This window comes from Anneissia japonica, unplaced genomic scaffold (genome assembly GCF_011630105.1).
Source record: "Anneissia japonica isolate Jap-2015-1 unplaced genomic scaffold, ASM1163010v1 scaffold287836_len1076198_cov165, whole genome shotgun sequence".
In the NCBI taxonomy this organism is placed as follows: Eukaryota; Metazoa; Echinodermata; class Crinoidea; order Comatulida; family Comatulidae; genus Anneissia; species Anneissia japonica.
Window position 1 is genome coordinate 244,440 of NW_022729021.1, and position 21,011 is coordinate 265,450.

Consider the following 21,011-nt stretch of genomic DNA (forward strand, 5'->3'; position numbering starts at 1 on the left):
AATGTGTAATGATGGTGAAAGAATAGGCCTATGAATTGTAATAAATAAAACCACGATGAAAATGCTTATATTTAGTTCCAAACACACACGTGTGCCCTATATTAATATTAAAATAAGCCATGCCGTATTGTTTTCTATATGGGGGGGGGGGTATCACACCAAGTCATAAATTATAACCGGGAAAATTATTACCTTTGCACCCCCCACCCGAGCCAAGACCCCTGTTACGCGCCTGCTTATAAGTGGGGGCCCCCCACTTTGAAAAACATTCCGCAGACCCTGCGATGAACACAGCCGAAGCATACACCTTCCCGTCGCACACCGTATCCTCCTCGTCAAGACCAGAATTCACATGAACTATATTGTCTTGTTAGTGAGAAAGAAACTATACATTTTGGGAAACATGTTTTATAAACAAATTGGTGACATAATTTCGAAAAAAACTCGTTTTTCGTAAAAGCAAATATGCAGACTTTGCAGCGTGGGCAGGCTGTCTGGGCACTCATTAAAAAAGCAATTTAAAAAATTGATTATTTTGTGTTTATCAGTAGAAACACAACCTAGTGTCCTTTCACAAGGTCATGACAAAGTCTTTGGGGACTTAGGAAAGTTGTTTTAAAGGAAAAATAAAGGAATGATTTATTGTGTTCCAGTTGTTTGCTATGAACATGATTTTATTGGAGAGTATTCCTCCAGAGGCTCCATGGGAAAACCATTGGAAATTCACTAGTCCTTGGGATTAGCCCTGTTAATTCACAAATTGACAAGGGCATGAATACACAAAGCAACTGTGACTCTCTCTGAGATTTGATGTGAACACAGGAGTATTAAATTAATTTTAATTAAGTTTTAATTAAATGTATTACAAGCTTGTTTTACTGTTTTTATAATGGAATATGCAAATAATGTTTGGCTGGTAGTAAATTTTGAAAACTACCCCCATGCAAAAAATGCTAAATATGCTCCTAGAGCCACTTAATGATCCAAAAATCAATGTTCTAAGGTAATAACAGGACGATTAATAGTTGTGTGGCACAGTATTTTAGCTGGATCACATCATACAAAAGTGTTTACTTTTAGTCACCTCTTGTGTGGAGGTATTAGACACATTAATGTGGTTGTTCTTAGTCATTCAGTAAACATACTGTACTGTAGTGTAAAGCTCAACAAGTTGTATGCCTTCATGTTTTTTTTTTATCTATCATGTATATAGTAGTCCAATTGGAAATGCTGTCTCTAAGCAGTATTGGCTTGTATCAATAGGTTGCTGGGTCTAAAGTTCACAGGGAAGGAGATGGGGGGCTGTCACTAGTAAATAGCTAGGCTTTTTACTTTAGCTAAATAATAAAATCTTTTGTCAAAACCAAACATCAGGTGAGGGGGTACAGTGGCGGCTCTAGGACATATTTTCTGGGGGGCTAAGTTGTCCGACGGGGACTTGAGCTCGTAGGCTCAAGCAAGAGGAAGGGGTTGAGAGGGGGTTCCCCCACCCAAATGAGATTTTTTTAAAGAATATTAACATCTGGATGGCCGAAAATGCCACTCTCAGACTGTGACAGACATGTGTTGGCTTGGTGTGGGCCTACTTTTATATGTTTTATGGTCTGACTGCCCGACAAGCTCTGTCCGGTGGGGGGGGGGCTTGACCCCCACGCTGGCGCCGCCACTGAGAGGGTACTCTAAGTACCCGCTTCCTATGTATAAATAGCATGTGACATTATGAATCTTAGGAAATCAGTGCTTATAAAAATTATTCTCAATAACTTGCCATTAATCTATGAAAAAAGTTACTTTATCACTTAATAAATATGCATCATGCATTGATCTTGAACTAGACACTGCAATTGGATTACAAGATACATATATATACATACTGTAGTTTGATTTAAAATTCCATAAATTGGTTAAAACAGACATTGTAAATTTTCAGCATGTACCAAATGTCAGAATTGACTAAATCAGACATAAATCTACAGATTTATTTTTAATGTAAATTAAAGCATGCGTTTTAATAATACTGAACTCTGCTATTTTCTCTTGATTTACATGATTACATGATGCTAAAAATGTCTCATGACTTAAATTCCAAATATGTATTGCATGGTCTGCTATAAATACTGGCAGTCAAACTGTAGATGAGTATTAAGCTTGCTATGTACAAAAACAAATTCGAATTTTCAGTTTAGAGTAGAAAATGATGAAACGCAAACACTTCCAGTAAAGAACAATTCTACTTATTATTTCTTCAGTGACAGCTTTGAAACGAGTTCATCAGTTTTTTTCAAGTCGACAAGTGAGTACACTAGCCCAACAAATCTGTATTTCTCCATGGTACATCCATACTTTATTGAACTGTTTTAAGGACTAACAATAGGCCGGTAGGTTGGAATTTTTTTTAGCTTTTCTATTCAAGACAGTGTGAGTCACCATGTATATCCTTCCAGTGCATGTATTGTAGTCAAGGTGTTCATTCATAAACACTTCTTGTTTATAGATCCCAAAGTTATGTACAAACCGGTTTCATTCAATTAATGAGACAGCCACACAATACTCTATTGATACCAAGTGCTAATTTTTTTAGGTCTTCCCTATTCATTGTTTTTTCAGCAAGCTAGGGAAGCTTCTTGAGACCCACTTCCTGTACACATTCTTGGCATACCAAGGAGTCATTTATGGTGTGGTAGTCTGTTTGTAGCTGGCCTCCCTTCAACGCCTCTTCTCTCTTCCTTTTCAGTGGAGAAGGATCGGCAGGCTTGATTTCTCCTGGATTCGATATGGATCGAGCACTTCAAGTGACAATACAGGGCCCCGGTCCGTGGGGATTCCGGCTAGCCGGTGGGAAAGACTTCAATACTCCGCTCCAAATTTCAAAGGTAATTTCATTTTCACTTTTATGATGTTATAAGCTTCTCATCCTTTTGATCGAGAAAATGTCTTCCAGGTTTGACACTCTGAATCTAAGCATATACAGTTGATGAACAGGGTCAAGTGATCTGCAAATCATCCATATAAATGTAAAGCAATGGATTATATTGAATGAGGAAATAAACTGCTATAAAGCATTTTCTTAAATCTTTTATATAGTTTTAAATACATGTGTGTCTTGTTTAAGCATCTCAGTCACCTCATCAGTATTTGTGACACCACCATAGACAATGTCAGGGGCCAACAATTTTATTATAATTTTTCAATTAATATTTCATGGTATTTTTGTCTCAAATCTTAGTAACTGCAATCTAATATGTATCTACCATTAAGAACATTTTTAATGTGATATATAGAGTATTGTATTGTCAAAGCACCTTTGAACTTTTTTATGGACACTGGTGCTGTATAAATTATTTTGATTGAATGATTGATTGATTGATTGATTGATTGATTGATATGGTACTACCATATTTTATTTCATTACTGGAAATATCTAATAATAATTTATTGTGTGGTTAAGTTTATGGCTTAGTTGTTTACTAAATTTTCTGGTATACAGTATTAATAGTCTATGATTAATTATTTATTTACTTTTATTTATTTATATACTTAGTTATATATATATATATTACTTATTGTTTTCATGGGCTGTAAAACATCTTTGACATACAAAAAAATATTATTATACTGTAAGGCCAAATAAAAATAATTACTAGTTTCTCGTCCCCTTGCACGTCTATTTTCTCTGCCTCACCAATTTTTTTTATTTTTTTTATTTCCTATATTTTACAAAATGTACAAAAATCTGGCTAACATCAGTAGTGCTTCTTTTGTTTTCAATGTGTGCCATCTTGGAGTAAAAAAAATGCCCTCTTTTTTTTTCAAAATGTTGGGATGAGAAACTACTTTTTATTTTTATTTGGCCTAAATAATACTTGGTCAGTTGTTAACATTTATGAGAGACTGTACTGCTGGTTTGTGTTATTGATATTTATTAAATTAACTTCATCCGAAATACATTACTTCCCACTCTTGTCATTAGTAACAGTAGCGATCATAACCATGCTCCCCATGGAGAATATATCACTCATATGAATGGATAGAATTCAGCATTTAATATTAAATGCATTCAACATGGTAACACTTCCATCCCAGCCTTTCATAGTACTAATTTTTTCTATGTGGCGAGAGACAAAGACTCAAAGACACAAGCAAATTGTGTTGTCTTATGATTCGAACCCGATCTTATATTTAACTATGTGGAATTCTATTTTTGTGCCAGTTGCAGAATATTGAATCATTCCAAGTTTGGCTGACACTACTACTGTATAATTGTGGTCTTCTTATTCTAGCCCCTATCTTAAATTTGACTACCGGGGAATGCTATTTTTGTTCCGATTGCAGAATATTGAATCATTCCAAATTTGGCTGACCCTACTTATAAAGCGCAATATAAAATAATAATTTAATATCATAATACAAATATGGTGATAACATTTTTTGGTTGAACCTGTACTGCTGGTTATTCTAGTAAAGCACCATACACCAAATCGAAATTAGATTTTGTTTTTTAATTCTATAGAGTATAAAGGACAAATGAGTGATGAATCTGTACATTTTGTGTAGAGTTAGGCCTACAGCATATAATTATTAATATTAAAGATGTATCTGTTTGCACTATGCTATATTAGTATTTATATTTATTAATACATTGGAATCTAGTTATTAAAGGACTGAACATTTAATTGCTTTGAGGAATTTTATCTTGAACTGAGCATGTTCAGATGACTGCAGGTTGTAGTGTCCTCTCATTCATGCACTTGCATTCATGTAGTGCACTCTCAATTCAAATAGAAATGTGAAGGAAGCAACTTAATGTATTTGAAGTTTGGTACTCAAAAACCTGAGTATTGCCTAGAATGGCCTTTCAAAATGTGACCATAAAGTTCTTGGAAAACTACATTATGCCATTCAATAAGAATGTTAGATTTGCAAGTTATGCTTTGCTTTTGTGAATGCTATGTCTAATTATAAACTTTTGGGTGCACAATATTTGCAATACAGTGTATTGGCTGTTTGAAGCAAATTAAACTTAATTTAGACATTAGATCTTCCAATTTTATATTTATTTTGACATCATCAGCGTCATGAGGATAATACTGTCCATGCAAATAGCTTTAGCAAGCAGGTTACACCTCCGCACGAACATCAATCATTGATTTATGTGGTTTTACAGTTGACTTTCAAATGGTCCTCTGTATGAACACATCCATCACGATGACATCACATTTGCATGTGGCAATCTGTCAGATTTTGCAATCTCATTATTATTTATTTCACACACTTAGGGACTCATTTAACATTGAATTGTCACCTCATCTAAGTACTGTAACATCTTCACTCACTTAGATGCTTAATAAGTACATTGTTTTCTAAAAAAAATCATAAATCTGTCAAATTTTGGAAGTATTTTACACAGTCATTTAGAGTTCTTAATATTTAAACTACCTACTGTCGATGCTGCAAGGTTTCACTCAATTTGTTTTAGTAGAGTGTTTACACAAGGGGCGCATAACAGAATTTTAATATTGTTTGAACTATCATTGTCAAAATCTGCTAAAAGTAATATCGTGTATTATGCTTTGCTGCTACAATAATAACTACAGTGAAACCCTGTAAATATACACTTTTTTTTAAGAACACCGAGGCTGAAATCAGTAAAAAATTAAGAACAAAATAAGAACAAATTGAGGCTGAGGTAAATGAGGTTTTTTGTATTTCAAAAAAAGAAAAAAACCAACAAATCTGCCTACCTTATTTGCAGTAGGTGTGACTACATACATGTCTATAATATAGTAAAGTAATACATATAACTTACAGTATTGCAAAATGATAATTTTCCATGTTTGAAAAGAACATGTACAGTAAGAACAAAATAGGAACATTTTGAGCCTGAAATCAACTATAAAATAAGAAAAATATAATATAGGGTTGCCCAAAACCTAGAGCCTTTCTTTGGTGGTTCAAAAACCTCTTTCTTGCTCTTGGTTTATGTAAAAACATGGTAAAACCAAGACTATAGACTATGCCCACTGTAAACCTTCTAGACATTCTTTGAGAAATACATAGGGAGGATACCCTAGTGTTCCATCCAGTCTCTGATATAAAACACACATGCACCAATTGGCAGGAAAAGACACAATACTACCTTCTGTAGAGTAGAAAGTTGCAGTTAATGAGTTTGTCCTAGTTCATTGTAAGTGCGTGATCCTTTAGGATCTGTGGCACTTGGAACAGATCTGTGATTTAAAAATTTTTTAATTTTTCTTCTCTACACTTTTTTTTTTTTATAAGAACACACTTTATAAGAACAATGAGGCTGAAATTGCTTAAAAATTAAGAACAAAATAAGAACAAATTCAGGCTCAGGTAAAATGTCAAATGAAATTTTTATTAAGAAAAATTGAGCCTGAAATCAGTCAAAAAATAAGAACACTGAGCCTGGGCAAAATTTTACTGGTTCTTATAAAAAACAAAAAGTGAATTGTATGTTTGCCTGGAAAAGCAATTGATCCTGCTGGGTAACCCCGTGGGGTTCACTCTTAAATATTTCTATACTGGTAGGTGAAGCATTTATGGGGGTATTTTTGAGGAATTGGTAGCCCAAGTATGGAAATATATGGAAGAGTTTCAGCATGTATAGGGTATATTTGCGAGGACTTGGTAGCACAAGTGTGGAAAATACCAGGTAAAATTGGTATTTTAAGTCCCTGCCCTGTCCTGTATCATCAAAGCTGTATAATTTTTCACACGATTTTAGCGAAGCTTTTTGCTAAACTCTGTGCCTAGCCTACAGTAGAGATCACGAACGGACATAGCTGCGGTCTTGTTCGTCATCGGGAACCACAACAAGTTTAATTTGTTATGTTACATGGCCATAAAATAATAGTAGTTCAACCGACACTGGATTTTGGTAAATGGTAGTTCAAGTCCCTAATCATTTTCAGCAGAATAGGTAGCACAAGTGTCTCATGTCTTGGAGTGGCTGCGGCTTTTTCTTCTCTATTGTATGTTTGCCTGGGTTGTCTGGTGATGGCTAAAAAATGCTGAAAAGTACTTTACTGAAATTGATTTACGATTAACTATGTTCAAATATGGTTCAGATTCTAAACACAAATCTCCAAAAAAACATCCACTTCATATGCGGCCATCCCATGGCAAAACAACAGCATACACTGTTATTATATTTTTGTGCAGTATACATTGTTTTGATTTGACATTTTAAATTTTTCTTCTCTATTGTATGTTAGCCTGGGTTTTCTGGTGATGACTAACACATGCTGAATTAAAATTGCACCTGACCTAACAATTAAACAACTGTACATAAACTGTTTTTAAACCATGTTTTAACAAATTGTGTTGTTTTATTGGAACGGCTGCATAGTTAAAGCCTTTGTACTGTATGTATTCTTATAGCAGTTTTCACCTTTGTGTTCTTATTATATGTCTTATAAAAAAGAGTGATACTTGTGCTTGTATGTTTGAGTGATTCAATATTGGCTTAACATAAATTCCAGGGCTTAATCCCAGTTTGGACTATCAAATTTTATTGGACAGAAACTTGTGACATACCTAATATGGTTATGATGGCATATCAGGATAGGCACATCATGACTGGTCATACAACCAGTTTGTTGTCAAAGAAAATGTTATAATCAGGACTGAGCTTTATGTGGCCTATAGTTTTGACAGCTGAGCAGATATCGTGTATTAAATCATGAGGTCATAGGATATTATAAATTTATGATATCAGCAAACTAGCATAAGAAAAAAAAAATGCTGGTCTGTTGTTATACCTCATATCTGTGTCAGTGTACAGTTTAATAAAAGCATACTGTATATTGACTATTTTTCTTTAGTAACCTTGGAACATTTTATAATAACTGTGACTCATCTTATTCAATGCCAATGGGAAGGGGCAACTCTGTAAATTGCCCCTTTTCTTGCATAGAGTCCTTGGTAATTATTCCACTGAGTCATATTCTCCATTGTAAAATAAGACTTTTTCAAATAAATTTGACTAGAAATATTTAATAACATTGAGGAAGGAAGTTTAGAATATCCAAATGCAGTGTACAGTGCATTTGTATTTTAATTTACTTTATTTATTCATAAACTCTATCTGTATAATTGGCATTTCCATACTAATGGTTATTGTACATGTTTAAAGATTTATAGAAAGTACAAGCTAATATTAAATTGGCCTATAAATATTTAATTGCTTGCATTGCTGCAGGTTCTATAGCTAAAGTAGTTGAACTCAATTTGTTGCCTACTTCTATAAATTTATTTATCTTTAGAAACACCAACAATATTTGGACAATGACTACTGTAAGTAATATAATGTATATGTTAAAAATAACCCAGGATTCTTGTCTAGGTTTTAAAAAAAATGAGGTTCATTTTACTTAAATTTTTCCAACAAAGTATTGCAACCACCCAGGCTCATTTTTAGCACAGGTGTAGGCTATGTTTTTCAGGTTTTACAGTAATGGAGTTTTTCCTCATTAAAAAAACAAAATAAAAAAAATTTAAAAAATAGGGAGTTGTGTAGCCCAGGATACAAAGGAGTCAAAAACATGTTTTGTTTTTTGTTTTGTTTTTTGACTGAATGATTGACCCATTTCTAGTTTAATATTAATATAATATATTCAAAAATATTTAATTTATGAGAGTTAACTTTTGTTAAAATAAGCCCAATCCTCTACACCATTGTCGCTACCCAATAACCCATTGACAGCAGTACTGTACTCCTTTGTTAAACCATTGAGGAAATATATTGTTCCTATAAAATACAAGTGGGGCCCTACCTTTATTTGCCAATAGTACATTACTATGTGCACTATTACTGTATACAAAGGTGTGGTAGATAAAGATGGCTAAAACAAGCTTGTGGGCGGTTTTTTTTTCACCTTAAGGTCAGAAAAGAGCCATTACTGTAATGTATGGTTTATCTTACAGCTAGTTATTACACAGTAGACTATAAACAATATAAAAAAACCTAACCTTGCATAAAATGGATGAAAATTATATATCTTATAGTATTTGAGATAATTCGGACAAACCTGTAAGAAAAGGTACAGTACATTATAGGTGGGGGACGAGGCTACTTAAAATCATAATGGATCATTTCAATTATTTATTTGATCAAAATATACATACAGTGGAAAAAAAATATAAGCCTACTGTATAAATCATGTTGCAAGCACTGTCAGCTCTTGACATTTGAACATGGTACATATTCATGCACTTTACTGGGGGTGGAGAACACTTTGATGCAAGTACAGTACTTAATTGGACATATGCATGGGGCTGAGCCAGCTTCGTCCCCCTCTGCACATTTATAAAAAAATAAAGTTGTCTTTATCACCAAAATGCGTATTCAGTACAACTGGCTGTATATCCTTGCACATCTTTTTTTGGGGTTAATTTCCGTGCACATTAAACAATTTGCAATGTGAGTGCCTGAGGTTTCCACGAAAATGACTCGAGGCTACATAACAATCGCAGGATGCTGAAACAGTGACAGATGCTGTTCAGTTTAATGGAGAACATGCAAGTTACCAATGCACAGTACCCTCTACTTAATTTTGATTTAGTATTGAGTATTGAGTCCAAAATGAATGACTTTTTGTTTAATATTTTCATTTCTTGCATCATAGTGGCCTGGGCCTCTATGGGAATCAAAGAGGCAGTAGTAGGGTCTCATATTGTCAAATGACAGGGTGTTTTTATGTATGTACATTGTAATGTAAAATATTTGAAACTCTCATGAGGTAAAGTCAAATACATCTAACTTAATATAAAGTATTTATATTCACCAAAAATGGATACTTTTTTCATTAATCTTTTAGTCTATTTTTTAAAATCCTAGTAACCTAGCCTACAGGCCACTGCACCAACTGGCTTCCTCCTCTCAGTGCTACTTGCTACATTTATTTTTGGTGCTCTCCCCCCATCCCCCCCTGCATTTTTGTACTTATGGCTTGATTGATTGAAAGGCTAGCATCTTAAACGCTAAGCCTACTCTACAGTACCGACGGTACTCCCCTTTATCTAGCAAGCATCAGGAACTAGATCGCTATTATGCTATTATGATCATTGTAATCATACAATACAACATTCACACGATGCTAATCCTTTTTAGATATGGCGGTAACTGTACAATTGATACTAATCAGCTATGTGTTGGTATTGGCTGTCTTTAGACTGTACAGTATATGTACTTTAAAATCAATAACAAGCAATACTGTAATGTAATAAAGTACTAATCCTAAGAGGTAGGAAATTAAAAAGCAAACTCTGTTTATCTAGTATAATCTTATAATGCCAATTACTCAGAATAGGATTAATGAAAATACTATAATAACATTATGCAAAAGCAGGAAGTGCAATACAAAGAAAGAATATTAACGATACCAGTTGTTTGGTAAAATCAGGGAACAGTGAAATTACTTTCAGTGTTCCCTGGTAAAAGTCTTCCTTGATCGGTTATGATTCAACAAAAATATTATGATCCAGAAAGTATTTCTCATGTTATCAGATGACAGGTGTGGGCATAAAAAAAGGGTTGGAGGCCCAAAATAAATTTTTAATTTAACATTGACAGTGAAGGCCACACTTAAACTTTGATGTTTCCAGTGTGCTTCCAAATTTTTTATTGACTACTTTTATTTATGCTCAGTTCTACATTTTACAGACTAAAGATCAGTATTAAGCCATAATATTAACAAGGGGTTTTCTAACTAAAGACGGTTGACGGGCTGCACAATTAAGGATTTTAATTTATTTTCACTGGGCGCAAAAAAGATCACTTAATGGGCTACACTTTACCAATCTATGTCCTAAGGCATATTTCTGTTTAATTATATATAATTGTGGACTGTTCCAAATAAACGTTATTATAATTTTGATATAGGTTTACAGTATATTATAACTCATATTTTCAGATAATTTTAGTTCATCTTAATACTGTATGTGTATAAGAATTGAGATGTGGCATTTATTTCTCTTGCTAATGTGGTGTTTAAATTATAAATAATAGTAATACAGAAATGGTCATTAATGTTAGTATAGTCTATTGAACTGCAGACTACAATCATAAAAAAAAAAAAAAAAAAAAAAAAAAAAAAAAAAAAAAAAAAAACATTCTAAAGAAAATATGATTCATGAAGGAAAAGTAAATCTCAATTCCGGTTGTTATAGATGTTATATGCTTTTTTGCTTGCTATTGGATAATCATTCTCGGTTGCCATTGTTTCTGCCAATAGATAGAAAGTATTGTAACCTAGGCAACAACTTCAATCTCAACAGAAATATCACTGTGAAAATATGACAGACCTCACTATAGAGTAGAGGGAGCCGCTAAATGAATACAACGCTGTACTGTTACTACTCTACTGAGTAGCATAGATGATGTCATCAGTTGCTATGGTTACTTTGTAAAGAACTGATTTCTTAGACAATATCCTCTCTGTTTTTCCCCTTATTGAATCTGTTCGGAAGCAGTGGGTAGGAAATAATATTGTTGTTATTGTTTAAGGCACAATAAGAGGGCTGTATGGAGGAAAACAGGTAGCCAATTTTCATGGTTTCTATACTGTACCTTTAAATGAGGTTAGGGCCTAGGCCTATATAGCTATGAAGGAAGCCAATGGGTAGACAATATCCTCAATAGTTTCCAATCATTTTTTGGTTGCAATCTTCAGACAGTAATGTACTTTGTCAACATACTCATCACTTTTACCACATTCTTTTACCACAGAAACTTTCCTTGATTAGATCAGGAAGTTAGCACCAAACCACAAATATTTTCCTGTTGTGTATTTTCAAAAGAAAGAATTTGAAACCAGAATACTTCAAATACTGTTCATTTGATGAGCTAACTCTGTTTGGTATATGTACTGAATACAATTGACCATCCTCTACTGTAATCCCTCTCCCCCCCCCCACCCCTTACAAAAAATGACACAATAAACAATCCAAAATTCAATGAAGATTTCAATTGTAGAAAGCGACTGGCTATAATAATATCATATTTAGTTTACTCTTGCAGGGGGAAAGGTCTTTAAATTTTTTACTATACCTTTCCTTTAGCACTTGGCTTTAGAGTATTCCAAGAGTCTGTGTTTATATAACATATCATAGAATTTTTTTTAAATATAAAGTATGAAGTAATCAAAATAATGAAATAGAGTTAACAGTAGATAACATTTTTTGTTGAGAAATTTAATACTTGTACTGTACACAGTTAAATCCAAAAGTAAAGTTAAAGTTAGGAGAATAACCCATAACTTGCAGCGTAATTGTGCTGAATTATGTATGGGCGTGGTCCGTGACTAACTAGCAGCCGTAAAGAGGCGCTTCATGGTAGATACATGTTCACTTCATTCTACGACTACAGGGACTGAAATGCACCATAACATCGGGGTAACCCCCTACTCTTCCGAAAGATGCAAAGGGTTCTTTAAAGTGCACACGAGCCAGCACTGGACCTCCATTTTAAGTCCTTATCCGGGAAGACTTAGTTCTACCAACCGAACTATTGGAGAGGAGCGGCTGGAACCAGCGCCGATGTTAAGGCTGTAGCTAGCCACTAGACTTACCGCTCGGCCACTCGACTCGCCAAGACGTTATTAAAAAGTTTTTGAAAATCTCAATACATCATACTGTATAATTACTAAGCATTAGACAAGACTTTTGTTATACCTTGTTTAGCGAACCCGCCGACTGAAAATATTGATGATTTTGAATAAAAATAAAATTTTATTTTTGCACAATTAGTGCACTCGCCACCACGAAAAAGTGGAAATTTTAGAAAAAGTTTTTCTTTATTTTTATTCCGCCCTCCGCTGCCTTGAAATCGCCAAAGATAAAATATGTGTATTTCTTCCTAATTACATAAATTTGAAGTATTTAACCATCCTATTTTACATTTACCAATAAAAATTTTATTTTTATTTTCTCCATCTGGAGGAACTATTTGCTAAATATAAGAAAACAAAATTTTATTTTTATTTTTATTCTGCCCTCCTCAGATAAAAAAAGTCACGCCTTACAGTATCTTCTGTCAGGTAGGCCTACAGTGGAGTCACCATAAAATCAAGTGCTGTCTGTTGGTCTTTCTTATCAAATAAATGGTAGCCAATGACACTTGAACCTCTATTCCAATTATCTTATCTGACCATTATTTACTGTTGTATTGTTGATATAAGTACTTGCTATATACATGTTAAATACAGTATATAGGTAGGCCTACTGCAGTATGTGTTGTTAGACCAAAAAAGGGATGGAGTGTTCAAATAAAATTTGCAAGTCCTGTTGATATTTAGTGTCCAATGTGTTTCCCATGATGATGACTAATTATTTGATTGATTAATATGTTACCTGTCCAGCACCAAAATACATTCATTTATTCCTTTTTTTAGGGAAGGTGGTATTCTAAAATCTAGGCCTCATTCCTTCTTTGTCTGCAGTAAAACTATGAGCTCAATCACACTTAAGATTTACGTCGGCCTGGGCCGACCCTAGGCTGGCCTAATAAGTGTGAATGGGCTCTATATTGTTTCTGAGAACAAGATTGTAAAATAATGCGCAGATGTGCTGAGGGGAGGAAAGATCTCCAGTGCCCTGGACCACTTTCTACTATAAAGGGCGAAAAATGTTTAAAACATGAATAAAAAACAGTTTAACCATTTTTTTAAAGACTTAAGCTGCTCTCCCACCTAGGTTTATTTTTTAAGAGTCGTACGATTTCTACGAGTTAAAACTCGTGATCTTTGGAAAGGACCTATACGAGCTTATTACGTGTTAGCTACGAGTGAGGTATGACTTTATGGAGTTCGTTACGATTTACGTACGAATTATGCCGAGCAGAGCACCGAGTTAACTACGAGATTATTAAGAGCGTAACTAGTTTGTACCGAATTAGATACGAGTTAGGTACGAGCCAACTCGGTGCGCTCGTACTTACTCGTACTCGTTTCGGGGTGCTCGCATCAAACTCGTAGATGACAAAACCGCCGACGAGTATCCAGAGTAGTGTACGAGCTAGGTAGGAGTACCCCGAGTACTCTACGAGCTACCTACGAGTTCTTCGAGTTTACTAAGAGTTATCTATTCGTGGCGATAATTTTGAACATGTTCAAAATTAGCGCCATGAGTTCAGAGCTGCTACGAGTAGGTAAGAGTCCTCTCCGAGCTTTCCGAATCGTCCTACAAGTTTTTGCCGAGTTTGCCGAGTTAGCAACTCGGCATTCTCTTGTAACTCGTATACTGAAAAAAACCCTAGTGGGAGAGGGGCTTAAGTGTATCGTTTTAATTAGACATAAGTTCAAACCTAAAAGGACAATACTTTTGTGAACCTTTGCCCCAAGGCTCTCTCCCTGGCTGTATTCTGGCACTCAGTCTTACTAAAGTCCCTAGGTGAATACCTAGACGCTGCTATATTGGGTAGTTGCGCTGCCCATATTTGCACTCAGTGGACCTGATTATGTGACGCCATATTAAAACAAATTTTCATTACTTACTGTACATACTAGTAGACCAAATAAAGTTAATTACTAGTTTCACGTCAAATTTTGAATCCTCATGAAAAAATTGACTATTTAATTTTACTTCTTTTTCTATGAAAAACATTTTTAATTATTTACCAGCCTGTTTACTGCAGTGTAGGATAGCAAATAGTAACCCTCACCAAAAAATAATTTCAAATCCCGGACTTGATAGTGATACTAACAATTAATAATGGATGAGCAATTAATTGAATAACCTATTTTGTATTATGATGTTTTGTCATTTGTCAATTTATTGCAGTTTTTATTTCTCTTTTTTTCCTTTTTGATCCTCAATTTTATAAATCTTTGTATATACGTTTCCTTTGTATGTAATAATAATGAGAATGAAAATAATAATAATCATAATAATAGTATTTAAAATAATAATAATAATATTTAAAATAATAATAATTAAATAATGATAAAGAAAATTATAGGGCAATCGATGAGTTTTTTTTTCTTTCTGCTATTGTGGTGTCTTTGTGGAACTTTTTTATGCCTTTTCAAATTCTGTAAACATTTTTTCACAATTCAGAATTCAAACTTGCTAGTAAATTTTGTTGTGATTTCTTATGTTGTGTTTTATGAATAACAAATACCTTGATGTATAGTATTTGACCTTATGTGTGTAATACCTGTACACCAGTAAACTCCTCTCTAGCATTTGTTTCTGTAAAACAAATGATGACTCTTTTGGTATGTGATAGAGTACATTTGTTTGCTGATGTCTCAACTTGGCTAAACTGTCCTTAGCACCAGACAAGTCAAGCTTATCACTTTAGTGCCCATATATGGTATGTCTCATGTGTAATAGGCTTTCACCGAATCACTAATAAAACCAAACATATCCTGTATATGCACAAAAAATATCATGTTTATTCAAAACAACATCAAAATTGATTATTAAAAGACCACTTCACCTTTGTACTTGTGTGCAAATGAAATTAATATGTCGCCAGTCAAAGTTATTTTTATAACGGGTATACTGAAACAGATAATGATTTTCAAATTAAGTTTCAAAAGGCTGATGTAGATGGTATCAATATAAATAAAATATAAAAGTAAAACTGTATTCGTAGGCCTACTATTAATTTTAATAAATAAAAAAAAAAATGTATATGTTTGTAAAACTGTAAATTGTAATTACAGTGAATAACTTGTAATTAAATAACTATTGAGATGTTTATGTGGACTTGAATTATGTGTTGGTAATGAAAGTTATGCACACATTCAGTTTGTAATATTTTAAGGCTTTTTCAATTTTTATTTTAACTTTTGGTCAGTTATTAATTATTTCTAAATATAGATTCCTATATGCAAATAATTATCTTTCAGATAAGCCATGTTTATACAGCTTTTACTCTCATCTTAGTCTACATATAATAATTTACTCAATTCTTTATTTGATTTTTTTTTGTTTTTATAATAAAGTATTTAATCAAAATTCATATGAATTTTATAGTAATTCATATGAATTTTATAGTAATAAGATTCATTTATTAACTCCATAAAAGAATACAAATTTATATTAAATTTTCCATTTTAATATACAGTACATTTGTATTTTTTATGGACAAGTCAGTAAATGAATCTTTAATCTTGGAATTAATATTAATTAATATATATTATTAATTAATATTAGTTACTACAGAGTAACAGAATACCTAAAATGATAATGAATAAAAATATTCAAAAGAATCAATTTAGGCCAAATAAAAAAAAATTACTAGTTCCTTGTCTCCTCGCGCGTACATTTTTTTGCCTCACCAAACTTTTTATTTTTTATTTCCTTTATTTTACGAAATGTATGAAAATCTGGCTAACTCACATCGGTAAAATTCCTGTCTCGATTGTTTGTTGTTGGGGATACATATGGTATGAACCATTCCAAGTGCTTGTTTTATTTGCTTTTCAATAATGCCCTCAATTTCTGTTTTTTTCAAAATATTAGGACGTGAAACTAATTTTTTTTTTCACTTGGCCTAATCAAAAAGAATTAATTTAAATCTTGATGTACCAATTTTAACTTTGTCTTGTCATTTTTCCAAACATCCTTCTCTCAGAGAACGATAATTTCGTCTGGAGGAGGCCACCCAATATGCAGAACAAATAGTTTTAACACTTCAGAAAGAACTTGTGATAAAAGTGTCTTCTTGAATATGAAGGCCACACCTTTACATACAAAGGTCTTCTTTCTACAGAATCCTTTTACTAATACTATAGGCAATTGTGGTTAATAGTGAAAGAATAGAGGAAGGAATTCCTGGTAATTTATTTTAAGCTTTCTAGACAACAACCTGTGTATGTCCGGAAACCTGTATAATAATGGCAAAGTTGACTTCTCATTGTACCCAGCAGTTTACAGGACTTACATAAATTACAATGTAGAATCAATTCAGATTTCTACATACTGTAGTATGATTTTGTTCAATTACAGTTTTATGGTCACTATTAAACCTGACATGACATTAATTTAAAATTGGTTATATTTTCGTGGTATTCACATTAGTCATTACAGTTTTATAGTCACTATTACATCAGACATTATCATACTCTGAGGAAATTTAGAATTGATTACTCTATATTTTTATGCATTAACATCAGTCATAGTTTGTGTGGTTTTATAAAAGATAAAATGTGATTCCTCTTCTTATTGTTGTGGGCCAACTTAAAAATATTTTAAGGCTTTTGTTCCAGGAAAGAAGGCCCTAACTACTACTGTAGTTTGTAAATATTTTTTTAAGATAAGGAACTTCATTGTCCAATAAAACAACTAGAAATTTGTTTTTCTCAGGCAATGCAAAGATACAAAGCAAACAATAAAAATAGGCCTACAATTGATGAAAAATTTTTTTTTTAATAAATTGTAAAATTCAAACTAACCTAAAGTTATATTGGCATTGAGGAATAATTTCGGAATTGATGATTTTTGGAATATAGATTTCAGGGCTTTTTTTTTTATTATAAATCTTTAATTTTTTGAGAGGAAAATAATTATGATTGTTGAGAAGTTTAATGCCCTCAGCAACAGGTATTTAAACCATGTCCAAAGCATGTAGGTGTAGTAATCCCAGTCCATGTGGTTTGCTTCTGGTTACCATCAACATATACAAAGCAAACAATAAAAATAGGCCTACAATTGATGAAAATTTTTTTTTTAATAAATTGTAAAATTCAAACTAACCTAAAGTTATATTGGCATTGAGGAATAATTTTGGAATTGATGATTTTTGGAATATAGATTTCAGGGCTTTTTTTTTATTATAAATCTTTAATTTTTTGAGAGGAAAATAATTATGATTGTTGAGAAGTTTAATGCCCTCAGCAACAGGTATTTAAACCATGTCCAAAGCATGTAGGTGTAGTAATCCCAGTCCATGTGGTTTGCTTCTGGTTACCATCAACATACCCTTATGCTGACTCATATATATGACTTTACCATATGTTTATGACATTTCCGACCACTTTTTGTTTTGTTTTTTTCAAATATTACAAGAATTTTAGTTTGAATTAGATTACAATTTGAATTTATTTATTTTTAACTTATCATCAATAGGCATTTGCAGAATAAATTGTAACCTCTTTTACTCTCATATATTCATCAATCTTTAAAGTTTGAATATTTACAAGAAGACAATATTTTTGTTTTCTGTGGAATTATTATTATTATTATTTTTTTTTTTTTTTAAACATGCAGGAAGCATTAATTTTTTTAAAGAAGCGCTCCTCTTTACTTTGCAAAAGTGTCCTCAAAAAGAAGCTCATCCAAACTTTGAAAAAGAAAAAAAAGAAGCCCGGGGCTTCAATTTGATGTTTTTTGGGATTGCAGCTAGTGTTGTAGTAGTACTCATGTAGACCATGACCTTATTTTTCTACAGAAAATTAATTGTAAACTATAGATTTATATGGTCTAGTCTTCACAAATAAATGAAATGAAATAACATTGTAATCCAAGTTTAATTACAAAACATAATAGTAAAACAGTAATAACAGTAATCGTACACTAGAGAAAAACGTGTGGACCAGAGCTCACCCTGACTAAGTACTGAACAGATGGGTCCACAGGGCTGGTCCACGGAGGTAGGGTCAGCAGGGGAGCATCCACCTAACGATCAAACAATTTGGGTTTGAAAATAGACATTACAGTATGCTATTTAAATGGCAATTTTCTACTAAACAAGAATGAACTGAATAGTGCGAGTTAAATTTATGACGATCCAGCGCTGCAGTTACTGTAGTTTAGGCGTACTTTTTAAATTTTTGTCTCGCGCTGATCGTTGCCAAAATGAATGGTGCAAAGGCCTGGATATGCGTCTGAGAAATTATTATTTACTTGGTCTACTGAGTTTAGTAGCACTGTGTAAAATTTAGTATAGAACTAATAGTACCACACATTGCTTGGATGATACTAAAAGTATATTAGGTCTATGACCTATTGTACAGTAATCTGGAGACAACTCGGAGATTGTACTACCAGTAAATTTATGTAGAGAAATATTTAAAGCCTTTTAAATACCTATCACACATATCCAGAGATTATAGCCAAAATTAAATCAGCACTGACTAATGGATTCAGAAGGCTAAAAAGAGTTTTTATTTATAGTCGCTCAGGTGTGTGAATTTTTTCACAATTGATGCATTCTTCACCATATATTAGTTACAGGTGAATACCTAAATATAATAATTTACTGTAAAGATTGTAGGGTGTTTCCAATTTTGATAATATACCTTTGTCTTCTTTTTAAATCACAGTTTCAAGTGCGTGTCACAAACTGATTAATAATTGTACTGTAGTTAAGCTTTGTGTACGTAAAGGCAAAACTTCTTGAGCCCTTGCGACTCCATACTATATAACAACAATATATTAATTACTATGTGCATTTGAGATGAGATAATTACTTTGTAGGTACAGCATAGTCTCTGGTGTTAGTTTAGTCCTATACGATATATTTGTTTTTCTGAATGATGATAAAACGCAAAATAATTAATATGGAAAGTGGCAAAACATAAAATTTCACAAACTGTACTTTAAACATATACATACAGTACATACATACATGCATAGAAACTTAACTTAATCCTTTCCGTGCCTCTAGGGCTCATAGGGCTGGAGCTTATCCCCGGTTTCTGTAGTGTGAAGCGGATGAGAGTTGTACTCCCCCTGGACAGGACACTAGTCCATCGCAGGTTAATCCCCAGCAGTTTGCTGGTAACCATTGATACAGCTTGGTGGACTGAAGCAATGTAGCTAAAGTGCCTTGCCCAAGGACACAAGCGAATCTGCACAGCGGAGACTCGAAACCCCGACCTTACGATTAAAAGCCCAAATCTCAACCGTTGCACCGAACTGCCGTTACCCGACATGCATAGAAAACCTTTGCATTTTAGTTATAAACATGCCTATGTAGGCCCTACTGTGCTGTATACAGCTTTTTGAAATTTGATGCCTACTATCTTGTACCTGTCAGGTAAGGCACTAATGTTTGGTATCTTTATCTTGTCCCTGTCATGTACTGATTACAGAAAGACTGGTATAGCATTGATATCATATTTTCTTACAGGTAACCCCGGGAGGCAAAGCAGCCAAACAGAACCTCTACCCAAATGACATAGTGACCGCTATCGATGGACAAGATACAAGCTCAATGACGCACCTTGAGGCACAGAATAAAATCAAAGCAGCTTCCGGTAACCTAATGCTAAATATTCAAAGGTGATTATCAAGTGATCGTACTGTCAACACTCTTTATAAAAGCTCATTATTTTAGTTATTTTTTTCAACGATAGTTAAAGAAGTCGTTCCCATAGCAAGCTAACATAAAGAATCTCTTGTAGTAGATAAAATATTTTATGTTGTTTATATATTCATTCATCATAATGTTTATTCACACTCACTGTAATTTACCTCTAGTCCTATTGTTTCTAAACCATTTTTGCCTGACTTAAAATTCTTGCTGAAAACTTGGTTCAGATAAAGTATAGTAATACCTAAAAAAAGATAACCATGGACAAAGACAAACAACATAATAACACTTGGCCCAGTTTTTACATGTCATTTTTTAACCATGAACCTGTTAATTGCTCTAATTTTTTTTTTTTTTTTTTGTAGAACTGGAGAAGCGAGAGTATGGAAACCAACAACTACAAGAATTGAACCGCAAGGAGTCAGTGACGGCCCCTCATTCAAGGTCTCCCTTGCGGCTAATAAACAAGAAGTAAGTTATAATGAAAGGAAGTTACAATTTTTTTTCATTTAAACCCTTTCTTTACTTCAAACATTGTCTTCTTACATGTACAGTAGTATGATTTCGGTTATGGGTTTTCAGTTTTGTTTTAGGATAATTGTAATCCAGAGGTGACGGAACTAGAGGGTTATGGAGAGTAATGTGTGAACGGAAATGGTCTGCAGTCAGTTGGTTGTTACCATGCGCCAGTGATGTTGGAGTATATAGTACAGCAATATTAAAC

At 33.3% G+C, this 21,011-nt stretch overlaps 1 protein-coding gene across 15 annotated transcripts in view; it reads left to right on the forward strand.

Moving 5' to 3' along the window:
- The window catches only part of LOC117114629 (PDZ and LIM domain protein 7-like), a 53,999-nt gene that overhangs the window by 6,050 nt on the left and 26,938 nt on the right, over positions 1 to 21,011 (forward strand). For 11 of the 15 annotated variants that reach the window (XM_033258321.1, XM_033258326.1, XM_033258330.1 and 8 more), the window contains exons 2-5: positions 2,250 to 2,378; positions 2,608 to 2,873; positions 20,105 to 20,256; positions 20,653 to 20,758. In XM_033258321.1, coding sequence (XP_033114212.1) covers positions 2,775 to 2,873; positions 20,105 to 20,256; positions 20,653 to 20,758 — 357 coding nt within the window. In that variant the 5' untranslated portion in view covers positions 2,250 to 2,378; positions 2,608 to 2,774. Of the gene's footprint in view, positions 1 to 2,249; positions 2,379 to 2,581; positions 2,874 to 20,104; positions 20,257 to 20,652; positions 20,759 to 21,011 lie in introns of those variants that run through there. The other 4 variants (XM_033258322.1, XM_033258323.1, XM_033258325.1 and 1 more) reach the window with 4 other exon arrangements.